Source organism: Miniopterus natalensis, chromosome 10, assembly GCF_054644295.1.
Source record: "Miniopterus natalensis isolate mMinNat1 chromosome 10, mMinNat1.hap1, whole genome shotgun sequence".
In the NCBI taxonomy this organism is placed as follows: Eukaryota; Metazoa; Chordata; class Mammalia; order Chiroptera; family Miniopteridae; genus Miniopterus; species Miniopterus natalensis.
Genome location: NC_142090.1, coordinates 51628859 through 51645258, shown reverse-complemented (window position 1 = coordinate 51645258; position 16400 = coordinate 51628859). Strand labels below are relative to the sequence as shown.

Below are 16400 nucleotides of genomic sequence, written 5' to 3'. Positions count from 1 at the left end.
ACAGATGGATGTTTCTCTCTCACATTGATGTTTCTCTCTCTCCCTCTACCTTCCTCTCTCTCTAAAATCAATGAAAGAAGCATATCCTCGGGTGGTTATTTAAAAATAAAAAACTGGCCCGGCTGGGTGTGGTTCAGCAGTTAAGCATCGACCTAGGATCCAGGCGATCAGGGTTCAATTCCTGGCCAGGGCACATGCCGAGGTTGCAGGCTGGATCCCCAGTCAGGGGCGTGCAGGAGGCAGCCGATCAATGACTCTCTCATCATTGATGTTTCTATCTCTCTCTCCCTCTCCTTCCTCTCTCTGAAATCAATAAAGATATATATTTTTTTTTTTTAAAAAAGAAAGAACATGTTACTAAATCACATATTTTTTAAAAAGTACAATAAAAAGAAGAAATTAAACAGAAAATAGTATCTTGGAGTTAACTTATAAAATCATCAGGATATTTACAGCAACTTCTAGACTTCATTAAAAGCAACTTTAAGACTCTATTAAAGGGCATAAAAGAAGATTCCCCCCCAAATGTAGAATCATTCCATGCTTCTTAGTGGAACAACAAAATATAAACCTAATAAAATTCCAATTAAATTACCAGCTGGGTATTTTTGAGGAACTCAATATACTTATTCTAAATTTCATATGAAATAAAGAACCTCTAACATCCAAGTCAACTTTGAAAAAGAAGAGCAAAGAAATCTTTGGTGTTCAATAGTTTTGCTCAAACACTGATTATTTTCATTTCTCTGACTCCCAAACTATTTGGCTCTTTCTAACACAGTGGATCCTTTTGACTAGTTGTAGCCAGTGAGGCATGGGTGGTCATCATGTGTACCATTTCTGGACTATTTCGTTACTGGTGTGAGATCTGTGGAGTTCTCTCTTTCTTCAGGCATGGCAGTCACAAAGGGGAAGATAAGTGACTGTCCCAGTAGCCTGATATGTTGTCATTATAGAAAGCAGAGACCTTGCCAACTTTCACAGTGAGAGGGTATTAAATCTTTCACTTTTAAATCACTAATATTTTGGTGATATTTGTTACTGCAGCAGAATCTAATCTATCCTGACTGATAAAGGGGTGACGTCAACCTGCAAGATATGAAGACAAAGTGATGAAAAGAGTTTGGTATGTGTGCAAGATGAGGGCCATGTGGCATGGAGTACAAAACATAGAGATGGGTCCAGGACTCTATGGGAACTAAAAGTGGCACCACGAATTAAAAGGGACCATTTCCTGATGGACCATTTCTCCCTATAAGGAGAAGCAAAACAAAACAAAACCCTGAATGATGTCTAACTTTATATGCAATAGATGATGTTCCACAAGGCTCCAGCAGGAAGCAGTTGACACATTCAGATGGAGTAGCTAAAAGAATTTCATAAAAGGACCCTTTACAAAGGTTAGAGGAACGAACAAAGAAAGTTGAAACATAAAATAACTAGCCACAACATTTTCACCTGGGTCTAATGAAGCATGAAGGTGGAGGCTGTTGTCAGAACCCAGCAAGCGTTCCAGCCATGCTACAGGAGATTTGACATAGGAGCTGTAGACTCTGTAGCAAGGCACAGCCACTGCAAACAAGCCAGCCAAAGAGGACAGGGTGAGAGAAGGCAATAAATAACCCGGCCTCTCTCCTCCAACCCTCACATCTCCTGCTGGCTCCTCATTGCTACAACCCCACTGGAAGTCATAGGGTAAGGACACCCAGGTGAGGAAGTTCAAGTGTTTTTCTTCTTGGGGCAAAGCAAGATAGAACTAAGGAAGAGAAGAACTCTAGAGGCAACGGAGAATATCTAGCACAAATGGGTTGAGAATAAACAGTTGAGATGGAATTCTTTTGCATGGCAATTAAAGACAATGGAAACAAAGTGATACCTGGGAGAAATTGGATCAAGGAAGAGTTTTATAGAATGGGTCAGTAAAATATTTCTAGATTTTGCCTTAGTAGAAAGTGAAATATCGAAGAATCAGTTAAAACTGAAAGGAAGATTAAAGTCACTGAATGTCAAGAGTGGAAAAATAAATCTAAGAACCAATAAAAAGAAATGATGTAATCAACCTAGTGGGCCAGTGGAAACATTTGATTTCCATAATCTATTAAACCCTCATTTAACGCCTCAGCCAGTATTCACATGTTCATTCATTCAGAGGATGCTTGGCTGCCTGGTCACCATCCGCTCCTGTAAGAAGCTGGAGGTTGTTCTCTCATTAATTGGTAGTCTCACTCTTACCAACAATTTTTCCTCAAGGAGCTCCTATCATACTATTGCCTGGTTTTATTTTTTAAGTTCATTACATAGTGATGCTAATGTTTCTCTGTATTCAGAGAATATATGTAGACCCACTGCCCCCTACTCCGAGGTGGGTAATCTGCCTGCTTTTATTTATTTATTTTTTTAAGTAAATTTTTTTTAAAAAATATATCTTTATTGATTTCAGAGAGAGGAAAGGAGAGGGAGAGAGAGAGATAGAAACATCAATGATGAGAGAGTCATTGATCGGTTGCAGCCCGCAACCCGGGCATGTGCCCTGACCGGGAATCGAACCCTGATCGCCTGGATCCTAAGTCGACGCTTAACCGCTGAGCCACGTCCGGCCGGGCTAATCTGCCTGCTTTTAGAAGGTTGGGGCAACTTGATCTTTTTTGTTCTACAATTTAGATGGGAGACCTAGCCAAGGCCCCGTGAACTCCAGAAGCCAGTCTTGACTTCTTAAGCTTGCCGCGTCTCTGGAAAAAATTTCATAACCTCTTGTTCTATCTGACCAGCTCTCCTACTTCACTCCTCCTGGGATTTATTTTCCTGATGTTTTAGACAGTTATTTTAAAACTCCAAACATTTTAAATGTGATGTCCATTTAGATTCTTAGTGTTTCTTCTCTGATTGTGAAAATTTTTTGTTTGTTTTCTGCTTGTATTTTTGTCTCATACATGATAATAGGAGGCTTTCAATTAAAATTTTTTTTAAAAAGCTCTGGTTATTTTCAGTCACAGTAAAATAAATGCTAAGATGTGTGTACCAAAAGGACAAAAACTGCCCAAACATCGAAGGAGATCAATCAGAAAAATCTATTTATTTCTCCTTAAATTATGTTCTTTCTGGCTGTGTCTCAGAAAGAAAGAATTTCTTTACATAATAGAGTACAGAGAGAATGTGCGGGCTTGCCCTACTTTCACAGAACTCTTAAATCATATTAGGCCAGAATGCCTGCTTTATTGTATAAAGTATCTCCTTGAATCTGGGTTATTTCAAATACTGGTTTAATGAAAAGCTTACAGAACTCATCTCCCTTGGAAAAAATTTTTTAATGAAAACATAACTATATGCCTCCTCCCTCAGGCCCACAGCCTTGGGACATGAAAATTATTCAGATATAACTGCATAGCTTTGAATAATAGAGGCCTGGATATACATGTAAACAGAGAATAAAATTAATAAAGTGGCACACAAGCATTTGTTTTGGGTGAAACTATAGGTTTGGGGGGAAAATCCAAAAATACCTCAATGTGGTGGCCTAGGCTTAGTTTAGTGGGAAGAGTATGGGCTTTTGAGTCAGACCTGATCTGCTAAATCACTTCCTTCAGACCTAGGCAGGAATGATAGCTTCCTTGTAGATTTGCTGTAAAGATGAGAAATTTTACAAATTCACTCATTGAACATCTAATATATATACTAAGTGTCTTTTCAATGAAATAAAAGGCAAGGGTGCATAAGGCACAGTCCTTGCACTTTAAGAGCTATAGGGTTTAATAAATAAAGGGCCCGGAACAGAAGAGTTGTTCAAGAAATTGAATGCATTGTTGTTACCATTCAAGTAAATCATAACTCCCTACATGTAACAGGTCAAGAAGTATAGATTCATAAGTTAATGCTTTGGAAAGGAAATGGGTAAGCACTTACTCGTTCTCTTGATTGTACCTGGTCTTTTCTGGACAACTTTCCCACAAATCCTGAGGGCTCCCCTAAATCCCAAGTGCCCTTCCCTCAACAAATGCATGCTCATGAGCATGTGCCTGAATTCAGCACACAATTACTATCACACAATAGAGAGATGATCACAATTTTGGCAATAACCTTCAGGCTGTCTTGTTAGAAACATCTAATGTAGCTATGTGACTTTTAGAAAATTAGCTAAACCTAAAATTTAGTCTCCCTCCTTTAAAGTGAAATTAAAATACGTCTGTTTAGTTCACATGTTTGAAGAAAATGAGATGACAGAAATTTACATCATTTTAAAAATTATTTAATTGACATTCATTATTCATAATATCATAATACTGTTCAAGGTTTATTGAGCTTTATGCTAGCCAGAAAAAGGACCAGATTGGGACATTCGGTCTGAGCCACAGCAACAGGGCCAGATGGAAAAGGCAAACATGTCTTCCACCCTGGGGCCACCAGGGCTCTTTTATACAATGAGTTTGGGGAAGAAAAATATAAGTTGTTTTGAAAGAATTTACATTGGCCATATGTAAAGGGAGTGGGAGAAGGTGAAGCTGGGCTAGGCCTGGATAGGCTCAGAGTCCATAATGAAAAAGTTTTTGCTCTTTTGGATTGGTTGTGGGCAGCAGTCCAGAAAGTTCATGTGTATAAGCAAGATGAGGTGGTGTCTGGTGGTCCGGTATTCTGTCTAGATAATCATGGAAATCAATTTCTAGATAAACTTGAAAGTTAATTCAAAGTTGCAACACACACTCAGGAATGTAAGCAGTCTTTTGTTGGTTTTTCCCTGCAGTTGTCAATGGATTAAACTCTCTTGTCTCTTCCTCCCACCCTCCAGCCTGCTGTGGTTTAATTTAGGACATCTCAGAATTTTCTTCTTGTCACTTGGTTATGGATGAGTGTATACTTAAACTATGAGAGAGAAGAAATTTATATTTCTTGAAGTACATTTTGGATGAAGATTCATTTTTCTCTTGAAAACCAAATTCATTGAATTGTACTGTAAAGAAATTATTTATATCTGATCACAAAGCATTTAACAAAACTTGTCTTAGGAATTCTCTTTCTCTTTATTTATAGTGTGTGTTAGTAAAAAGTGCTGGACCCAAACATTTACAGTCATCTGTGAGATGCAGAGATAGAAAGTATAATGTAAGTTAGCTGCATGGGGTCATTTTCATTGGAAGAGCGAACTGATTTATCCAGAGTCAACTTCATGAGATCTTATAGTGAGGATACTAAAGATAGAATTTAATGCACTAGAAAATGAAATAGACTAGTTCCATTATTGCTCCCTTCTTCAAACATTACATTGTTTGGATAAACCTTCAGAAACTATATGTCTTCACTCCTTCTATTTAGTCCTACATATAAAGTGTCCTACACAGGTAAGAAGCTTCATCCAGAAAACACGCTCCTGAGAATTAAGTTAACACATAGAAGTGACTTTAATACAGCCTCTGGAAAACAATGATATACCAGGAGATGAAATTCAATACAAATAAGATTACCAGACTTATTAAAAGATCTAGTAGCTTTCCTTGCTACTCAAGGACATAGTATAAAGAAAAGTACCAATTTCTGATAATTATTGAGTACCATCGTCAAATTATTGAGTACTACTTGGAATTTTTGGAAGAAAGAGATATAATTTCAGCATAGAAAGTAAAATTATTATAGATTCGAGAGCAGGCTTAATATGCTTGGTTGGAAATTATAGAGAAAGATTGGTGAATAGAACAAATTATAGCAAGCTTATTTTCTCTCTGTAACAGGCTCAGCAAAGTGGAAAAATTTTGGAAATTGAAATTTAAAAAGTGTTTACTAATGTGAATATTGTGAATATTTCAAGACATATTTTGTTTTGTTTGTTACTTGAATAAACTGAACAATTGACCTAAGAGTATAGATATGCTTTCTAGGTATCAACTGTCAATTACTTCTACAATTGATCTTCCATTGCATCAAATGTTGAGAAATAAAAAGAATTTATGCTTTTTGAATAATTACTATTTCAGGCATTGTGTTAACAATTTGCCTTTATTATGCTCGAATTTTTAAAAATTATTGTTTAGATCTGAAACTGACAGAATAGAAACAATGGAGGGGAAGGTAAATACAATTATACATAAGGAAATATGCATCATTCCTTTAGCTATTGACAGGTAGTACGACATTAATAAGCCTTTCTATAATGACTGGGTTTAAAAACCCTGAGTAAACAACAAAATTATTTAAAACAGAAGATGTTTTGTACAGGGCCAGGACTAAATAATATTCAGATAATATCAGAATATGTCCAAAAATTTATTAAACCATAAAACCGAAAGATATAAAGAGTCTATAAATAATCTTATTACATATTTTCACTTTATAAGACGAGAAAATACAAAGTAGAGATATTTAAGACTGGCCTACCATCTCACAAGGCAAGAAGCCAGAATATCTGGTTTTTAAAATCCATCTTAATTCCATATTAGACTTTTCTTAGATTTGAAATGAGTAGGTAACAAATTTTGAGGTGATAGACCATCAGGGCTAAAAATACATCTTATCTAACACCAATTCAGACTTCATTAGCTAGCAACAGTGACCTGCAACATTGGTAGGTAGTATTTATTTGCAAATGCAAAGAAATCTAAGTGTTAATGAGAATTTTATTAATTCTATTGCTTTTTTTCTTGCACAGACATTCCTTTTACAAAGTGCTATTTTTTCTTCTTTTCTTTTCCACATTTTATTCACTTCCAGTTAATTAAACACTTCCTCTAAAGATATTTTTTCCCCTCCTAAAATGGTCTTGCATTAGCAAAAACTACTCAGGTTGCAATAGAATTCTTAGATTCTGAGAGAGAGTAAACCTCCATTTACATTATGTCTAGTTAAGTGTTACAGATGCCAATAAGGTAAATAAGAAAGAAATATTTTCTTAACCAATAGTCACTTATTTTAAATCATTTTGTATGTTTAAGTCAATTCCACATAGAATCTTATATAATTATGAATATTTAAGAAAATATTTATTGCTGTTTTGTTGTTTAAATAAATAACCTGCATAATTGACTTAATGTGTATATATAGACAGTAACTTCTAGCTATTGTTTAAACACCTAAAAGAATTGCTTGCTATGCCTTCTCTGCTTTCTAAGGTCCTGTTTTTGACTAAAATAAAATAGCAAAATAGCCCCTGAAAATGATTTCATTCTGATAATATTTTTAATAAATATTTTTAAATGAATATCTACATGAATGAGTCAATATTTAAAAAATCTTATTCATAAAAAATATAAGGTGTTCATAAGAGAATAGAGCCCTACCTGGGTCACTAAACAATTTGGCAAGTTACTTAGAACACCCAAGCCACTGTTTTCTTGTCTAAATTGGGGCTTACTAACCTTATTTCTTATGAAATCTTATGTTTTGTTAATTGTAATATTTTCTTAAAATATTTTTCTCTAAAAATATAAATTAGATTTATGAAAACATAGATATATAGGTATGTGTGTAAATGTGTGCATTTAGGTATTACATACACACATTTTTCAAAGATAATATAAAGGTAGCCTTGGCTGGTGCAGCCAGTGGTTAAAGTGTAGGGTTAGAGCGGGATGGAAGGGTCCTGGGTTTGATTCTGGGTCAAGGGCACGTACCTGGGTTGCAGGTTTGATCCTGGCCTGATTGGGGTGCATGTGGGAGGCAACCAATGGGTCTGTCTCTCTCACATTGATGTTTCTCTCTCTCTCTCTCCCCGCCTTCCCTCTCTCTAAAAATCAATGGAAAAATATCCTTGGGTGAGGGTTAACAAAAACAAACAAAAAATATATAAGTAAACTTTTTCTCTGAGAAAACAAAAAGTGGAAAGAGCACTGCATATCTTAATGGAGAATAAAACGCCAGAGAGTATGAAAAAGAAAGCTGTGGCAAATAAACACAGGCCAATTTTACAATTATGCTGTTGGAGCATTTTAGCTAGCTATCGAAATAGGCACACTATTTTGTTAAAATGGAATTAAATTATTCCTGCTCTTTGTCAAAAAATGATTACATTGTTTTTTAATTTAATGAGAATATATCACAGTAAAAAGGAATAGTTTAATTTCAATAAATATAGGGGTGGGCTAAAGTCAGTTTACAGTTGTTCCTATGGATAATAATACCAGAATAAAGTCTGTTTTGAGTACTCACAACTGTAAGCATACTTTTGCCCACCTTGTATTCTAGCCATATTAGTTTACCAAAGATATAACTAAGTTTAAGAAACAAAAATATTGGTGATTTAAGAATGATTATTCAAGAGGTCGAGTAATTATAATTTTTAATACCATATTTCAATTTTGAATTTTATTAATTAATTCTCTTCTTAAAGGAAATCAGCACTCACATCACACTACCTTCCACGTTCCTTTTTTGTTATTTTATTGGTCGTCTGGATTTCTTTTTCAAATTTTTCCTCCCTCCTATATCATACGAAGATTTTCTTTCCTTTATGTCAATAATGCTGATTTCTATCTTATTTAAGTTTTGTTCCAGGATGTTTCTAACTCATTAATAGTTTTTAAATGAGATTATTTGTGTTTTAGTTCTAAAGTCCCAAATTTTACCTCACCTATTATTCTGTCATCTCATTTTTGAACTATACCCTCCATATCCCTCATCCCTTCGTCTTCTTTCTGTTCTCTGATTGGAGGTATGTGCCACAATGTAGCATAAACGTCTTCTCTAGAATATGATTAATGTTTATTCTTTTAATACAACCACAGCTTAAATTTCTGGATACTCAGAGGCCTAGAGACTGGTGAAAACATATTTCTACTGCCTTTTACTCTCTATTCCAAACAAAATTACAAAACATCCTTATGTGTCCTCTGTGTGCGTTTTATTTTTTTATCCAAAGGCTCAAGCAGATCTGATGTTTCTGCCCGCCCTTGTGGAGACAGTCACAGAGAAGTTTTTTCACTCTCTGTGTATCTGTTTCTAATGAAAAAGCATTCCGACACAATGAAAAAGGGCGGGCATGACTGACAGTGATGGCTGGCAATTGATACACTTGTCCTTTGAGGCCACCGCAGTGGGCACGTCCTTCTTCCTTTAGTAGAAACATTGAAGAACAAATTGGAACATTTTTTCAAATAGGAGAAACTTACCAAGAACTTCACAAGTGTCACACTGTGAAGCATGTAAATTTAACCACACAGGGAAAAGCAGGCAATGTGATGCCTTGAGAACTTCAATTAGCAAGTTTTTAATTCCACCTTTCTTTCCAAGTGAGAAAGTGGAAAACAACAATAAATTACATATGCGTGTTGGAGTTTTAAGCCTTATAAAAAAGGAATATAACCTATAAATATGAATTTCTCCCAGAAAAATTTGTCCTGCTGTTTCGTTTTATCATTCTCATTAGTGTGATCAGTTCTGTTCACAACTTCCATTGGCTCCAAATAGTGGGAATTTTTCTCCCTCCTTACCATGTTAGAATTCTTTTTTATCCGCCCATCCCACGTAGGGTTTGAGAGATGGAGCAGTAGTTTTCAGATGGCCCTCCATTTTTTAAGAGTATAAATAGGTCCTGAGATCAATATATTTGAGAACAAATTATCTATATTTAATTTTAATTTTCTTTTATTTATATGTGTGTTTTTTAATTGATTTCAGAAAGAGGAAGGGAGAGGGAGAGAGAGAAATATCAATGATGAGAGAGTCATTGATCTGCTGCCTCCTGCACGCCCCCTGCTGGGGATCAAGCTCACAAGCTAGGCATGTGCCCTGACCGGGAATCGAACCTCGATCTTCTGGATCATAGGCCGATGCTCAACCACTGAGCCATGCCAGCCGAGCTATTTTTAAAGACCTTCAGTAAATTCTTATTGTTCTAAAGGCAAAAACCAAATTCTTAACATGACACCAATTAACAACATGTTATAATAACATGGACATTTATTTAGTTCCTCAGGCCCATGATGTTCCCTTTGTGAACACAGTGTTCCTCCTCTTTAGAATGTTCTTAACCATCTATTTCCCTAAGTTAATTTTTTCTCAACTTTCTGGTTTCAACTCAAGCAGCACTTCCTCAGTCCCTCCTGAACCATGCTTTGGCACTTCATAACCTTTTCTTTCTTTTTAATTGTACATTTACTGATGAAAATATTTCATTAATGAATTTCTTTTCAATAGACAGAAAAACCATAAAACCAATAAGCATGTGTGTTTTGGTTACCATTCGATCCATTCTTCCTAACAGAGTGCTTATCGCAGAATGGGATGGGAAATATAATATTTGTTGCTGACCGAATACCTGGATGAATGTATAAGTTGATAGAGGAAAGAGTAAATAAATAAAGACTATGACCTAGCATGCGTAACTTCTTCAATAATATAAAGATCTAAGATAAACATCAGATTCATTTAAATCACTCATTGTATTTTCCCTTGTACAATTTTACTACTATGTGTCTTTGGTCACTATTTCTTTTATAAAAGAAATAAAAGGAAGTAGAAATAACACACAATGACATTTAGTTATGTTGACAAATGTTCTTGAGAAGCCTGGCAATGAGCAATTATTGGCAAACAACTTCTTATATTTCATGTAACATTCATTCTTATAAATTATATTAGAGTCCTATAATTTTATGTACTTCTGTCTTCCTAAAATCACATCTATTACCTCTTTTAGCCTAAAAATCTATAGTTGAGTAATATTTATCTACTTTCATGTCCTCCATCACTTATTACTGGCTTATCAATGTACTTTATGCACTTTTTGAGTATATAATTTATCAGTCTCCCATTAGACCTTTCATTCCTTAAGGGCTTAGACCATATTTTATTCATCTGTGTATCCACAGGATGTAATAAGGTATTTAGAACCTGATAAACACTCAGCAAATGATTGTATGAATGAATTTTTCCACTAAACATTTAATAAATGCTATATATTCCTTAACAGTTTCTTTTTAAATTCTTACAGTTAAAACTCAGGTAATGGGAGAAATCAAGATTGCATTGAAGAAGGAAATGAAGACAGATGGTGAACAATTAATAGTTGAAATTCTCCAATGCAGAAATATCACCTATAAATTTAAATCCCCTGATCATTTACCAGGTATCTGATTTTATGGTAATCAGCAATATAATTTATCTAGGAATTCTTTAGGAATATGTCCTAAATATTTTGGAAAATGTGAACTACAATTGGGGCTGTATACCAAATATATCTGAAAAAATGTGAAATAAGAATTTCTGTTATATATAATGAGTTGATATTTTACTAGCTTTTAGCTAGGTTTTTGTCAATACATAAACTTTGTGATTTATTTATTATAAAACCAGAAAACAAATTTAAATTGCTAAGGAAGTTGGTGTAGCTTTTAATCCTTTTATGTTGTCTGAAACAAATTGAACACAATCTACTGGCTTTGTATAAACCGTAGGAGAGCTCTGTGTATACAATTATAATGCTTTCAATAAGACATTGTATGATTAATGGACACTTAACAAGCTGAATTCTTATTTTCAGATTTATATGTGAAAATATATGTGATGAACCTTTCTACCCAAAAAAAGGTGATCAAGAAAAAAACAAGAGTATGTAGACATGACCGAGAGCCTTCATTCAATGAAACTTTTAGATTTAGCCTAAGTCCTGCTGGACATTCTCTTCAGGTAATTCTGCATTATACAGTTACTATTTAAACATCTTTATTCATACAGGATTTATTTTCTGTTCAATTATTCAATATTTAGAAACTGATCTTATACTATGTTACATTTAACAAGTTGATTAATTCTTAGAGATATCTCCCCAAGGGCCCTTTAGGATTCCACAGCCAACTTGCCCCATCCAATTAGCTACCAAGTCTTCTCTATTCTGTCCATTTATTTTAAAGAGAATTATTTCCATGCTCTATGCCACTAATCCTCTTTGGGTTCTCATCTTTGTTATTCACATCATTTTAGCACTATACCTGGCCTACTTGCCATCAATACCTTACCCTTTTAATTCATTTCAGCATACTGATGGCAGATGAATCTCTGTAAAACACTGGCTAGGTTACATTAAAGCCCATCAATGACTCCCCAGTATCCTGACTCATTCAGAGTCTTCTAAGGTGAGTTCTAATTGTATTGATTTAATCTCATCTTCTTGTATTCCTCTCCACACACTCTATATTTCAGTCCAGGCAGAATCCTTTCAAATCAGATTAAGCCTCCAGTCCTTTGCTTATATTTTTCCTCCCTTTAAATAAGATTTTCTCCTTCTCTCTTCATCCATCACAGTACTCCACATATTTTAATGTAAACTCAGCCCTTTACTGATGCACCTGGATATAACTCATCACTCCTTATTCATGTAACATTTTGCTTATCTTATTAAGCAACCAATCCCAATCTGTTTGGACAATAATTTATAGACTTCACTGTCATTGCTTGTGTACTATCAGCTTCTCTAGGGCAAGCGTGATTTTCAGTGTTCTTTGTTCCACAGCCTAGCAAAATGCTTGTACATAGTATGTCTTCAGTAGATGTAGAGATAAAGAATAAAAGAAAAGAAAGAAAGAGGAAGGAAAGAGATGAAAACACATGGGAAGAGGAGACCATGGTACCAGCACTTAAAATAAAGGCCTCCAGCAGAGACAAAGATAAGAGATATTACAAAGCGAGAACTGAATTGAGAGAATTAACTTACATTAGAGTGAAAGGGAATAAAAAGTTAAAGGAGACTCTGCAGCCTGTGTGAGTAAGTAGTTAGAGAAGGGCCTGAGAGGGAGAGAGATCATGAATTTGTGGAAATGTAATAAATTTGATGAGATTGGCAGGATCCAAGTGAAAATATACAATGCCATTTGAAATCCCCAAACCAGAGGCCAAAAATGATAGTCAAAACTGGAAGTGTAGATATTGAAGTCAGAAACAAAAAATTAGATTTTTAGCCAGGAGTAATGAAAATTCTGAAATGAGAGAGAATTGTCATGGATAAATAATTAGCTCCATTTAATGTTCTTTCTTTCAACTCATTTCCAAAAGAAAACAATTTCTTGAGTCTGAGATCCTGTGGAATTGAACTAATTAAACTAATGTAAAGTTCCACATGTGACAAGAGAGCATTTTAGAAATGAGTAAAATCACCAGTAAATTCAATGCCAGATAAAAATCAATGTTATGTTCTATCTGCTGTGTGAACTTATTTATTTACTCAGCACTCAACTGATTTTGTATCTGAGTTATTTTATAAACCAGTAAAAATGTACCTAGCAAAGTTTTTTGTGAAACTTCCTATCCGTTTGAGTATAAACCTGATTAGAATGATCTGGGAATACATGTTTTATCTAGAATTCTCATATCCTTTAGGGTGTGTCTTTTCCTCTGGGAAATGTTGATGTGAATGAATTCATATGTAAATCTTTTGAGAACATTTTTGTTATTAGTTCCCTTACAAGTAAACCTGCTACTATACCTCACCCTCACCCTTTCTTGTTTGTAGAATTTCTTTTATGATTAAATATCCTTAAAAGAGGTTGAAAAACATAAACATGTATATATAATTTTGACTCTTTTTTCTAGATCTTACTTTTCTCCAATGGAGGGAAATTTATGAAAAAGACCTTGATTGGTGAAGCCTGTATCTGGCTCGACAAAGTGGATCTCAGGAAAAGAACAGTCAACTGGCACAAACTTTTGGTCAGTCCCACTCAAACCCACTGAAGAAATGTGTCTGCTCAGGTTATAGAACCTGCGCTAGCTGATCTCAAATCAAGACTATAGTCGGACACTGTTGTGCTAAGCTATGTTTTCAGGAGTGAATGTGAGGGGAGGAACAACAGGCAAAAGTACATTACAGCCTTGTGAATGTGTTGCTGTGGAACACAGAAAGAAACTCAAATGATGTGTTTCATGTATCGAAGGCACACGCACACACAAAAGGAGCTCGAGACCTTGGATTTCTTGGAGCTGTCAAGAAAAACAGTGAGAAAAGTTTTGATTACTTAATGTGAAAATCTCTGAGCTGCGCAGAGTTGAGCTAGAGCTAAAGGCAGAGGCTCAAAGATTAAAATGGTTTCTAATGGAGGCAAAAGTAGTCCTTTATGCAAAAAGAACCTTGGTTGAAAGGAAAGAACTGATGTAACAAAACTGTTTTTAAAAGTCCAAAAGTCTTTTTTTCTTCATCTTATCTTCTTAGACAACTTATTTTGAGATTCTTACATGGGCTACACCTACAATATATGTCCAAGACTAGAAGTAAGGTAGTTGTGGTCATAGGAAAAAGGAACCGAAAATGTAGAAATTATGGCTTTTAGACCATATTATACAGGTTTTTCTCTGTCTAAATGTTACAAAAGTGAACAACACTAATTTTGGAATACATGTTGTAAAAGCACATTTGTACCATTTGAAATAATGTAGAATGAAGATAATACTAGTAGAAATGGGATTACATTTATCTAGAAATAAAGCCAGGACTGGCTAAAAAAGAATATTGTACCACAAAATGTTGAAACCTTGGTTGAAAACAAAATCTTCATAATTTATCCTTACGCCAAGGCATTTTCAATCTACATACCAAAGGACATAGATCAAATTGGTATGTTCTAGGAAGCATGATAATTTCTTCTTTGTAGAATTACAAATGAATGTATTATCCCACATATTTCATTTCTCTTGAGTCATGTAATGACAGAGTGAAAATTCTTCCTCTGGCAAGCAAATCATAGTAATCTGAGACTTTGATTAATTAAATTGGTGTCATTTTCTGCTTTTTCATAATTTTTTTCTTAACACATTTACTGATTATATAATGAAAACCCTGACACCAGACTCAAATTCTCTCTCTGCTCCATTTTCCTCCTTCAGTGACAATATCACAGTGATCAAGTTCGTCCATGTTGGGAAAATATGTAAAAAGTCAACATTATATTAAGGTTAAAATATAATTTGAACTATTTTAATAGTATAGGATGAAAGGACCAATGTCTGTCATTAAAATGTTCTCCATCTACCGACAACATTAATAGAAGAAGTAACAAGGAGTTGTAGGAAACACACTCAACTGGGAGTTAATAGCCTGGCTTCAGGTCTTGGTTCTGCCACTGACTAACTGTGTCACCTTGCACATGTCACTTAAACTCACTTTCCCCCAGTGTTATTTGTTGGATAAAGAAATTATGTATTTCTAGGCTTCCTAATGGGATGTTAGGATGACCAAACTAAGTGATCTGTGAGAAAATGAAAGCACATTTCCAAGTATAGTTTTATACACATAAATGAGGAATAATTATTATGCAGCTTTTTATTTTTCAAATTTTATATGCAAAAAAGTATCCTCCTAACCAATGGCACACATTAACCTGGATAAGAGCAGTATATTAGTTCCAAAACTAAATTTTTCTTTAAAATATAAATTTTCATTTAACCTGAAAAGAGGTGAAGAATAGAATTAAATAAAAATTACTTGCAAATTGGGTTATTATAAATTAAACAACATACTGATTTTATCCTATTCCCTTGCCCTACCCCAAAATAAATTAATTAAATTGCTTCTCAGAGCATTCTGTGTTTAAAAGCTGCTTCTTTATTGAAAGGTGTGGTTTTAGTGGGTTTAGAGAAATCATCTCCAAATATATTGTTTGGATATTGAATTTTCTTTTTAAAAGAAAAGTATACTTTAAATTCAAGAGGAACTGATTAAATGTAAAACATTAAAATTAAAAGAATTTCTAATGAATCCCAGGTTATATATCTTTATTATATTAATAAAAAAATACAAATTTACTCTTCCTCAGTCTAAAGGAGATAATAGTCATTTATTCTTTCCTCTATTTTTTATCTTTCCTTCCCTGACAATGCAATGTCCTTTACCACTGATATTTCTTTAGAATGAGCATGTAGGGAGGGGATCACTAAAGATTTGATATTCCTAGGATTTTATTTTTAGAGACAACTATATCTGTTGATGGTTGCCATGGATATTTCCAGGAGAAGTTAGCTCTTTAGGAAGCTGATGATCATCATTCATAATTGGGGAAGAAAAGGATTCAGAAAGATTTCCTTCTGACATAAAAAGACTCGTCTATTTTCCCTTAAAAGGGAACTTGAGCTCACCTTAGGTCCTCTTCTGCAGCCACTTACATCCAGAGGGATGCCTGAGAGGTTGTATAACCAGTTAGTTTACTTTATTCCAGTTGTTGCAATTTCTTTTAGAATAACACAATTGAAGGTGCCACCAAAACAAAGATCATCCCTTGGTAGCTATTTGACCTGTAAGAGGAGTTTTTCCATTATAGGTGCCCCTCTGTTCCAAGGAACTGGTAATGAGGGCAGGTCAATCAAGAGAGTTAACAACAGGGCTTCTTTTTGTGCACCAGCATCCCCCCTCAGAGAGCATGAGATCCTGCCAAAGTGTGCCAAGAGTGCAGCTAACCAAACTCCTAGGTTGTACTGGAACTATTCTATGCAACACTGAT

General features: G+C 34.7%; 1 protein-coding gene across 1 annotated transcript in view; it reads left to right on the top strand.

Moving 5' to 3' along the window:
• The window catches only part of PCLO (piccolo presynaptic cytomatrix protein), a 341606-nt gene extending 325472 nt beyond the window's left edge, over window positions 1–16134 (top strand). Inside the window, exons 22-24 of the mRNA XM_087821122.1 lie at window positions 10910–11044; window positions 11459–11604; window positions 13504–16134. Of these exons, the coding sequence (XP_087677248.1) occupies window positions 10910–11044; window positions 11459–11604; window positions 13504–13644 (422 nt within the window). The 3' untranslated portion in view covers window positions 13645–16134. The remainder of the gene's footprint in view (window positions 1–10909; window positions 11045–11458; window positions 11605–13503) is intronic.
• The last annotated feature ends 266 nt before the right edge of the window (window positions 16135–16400 follow it).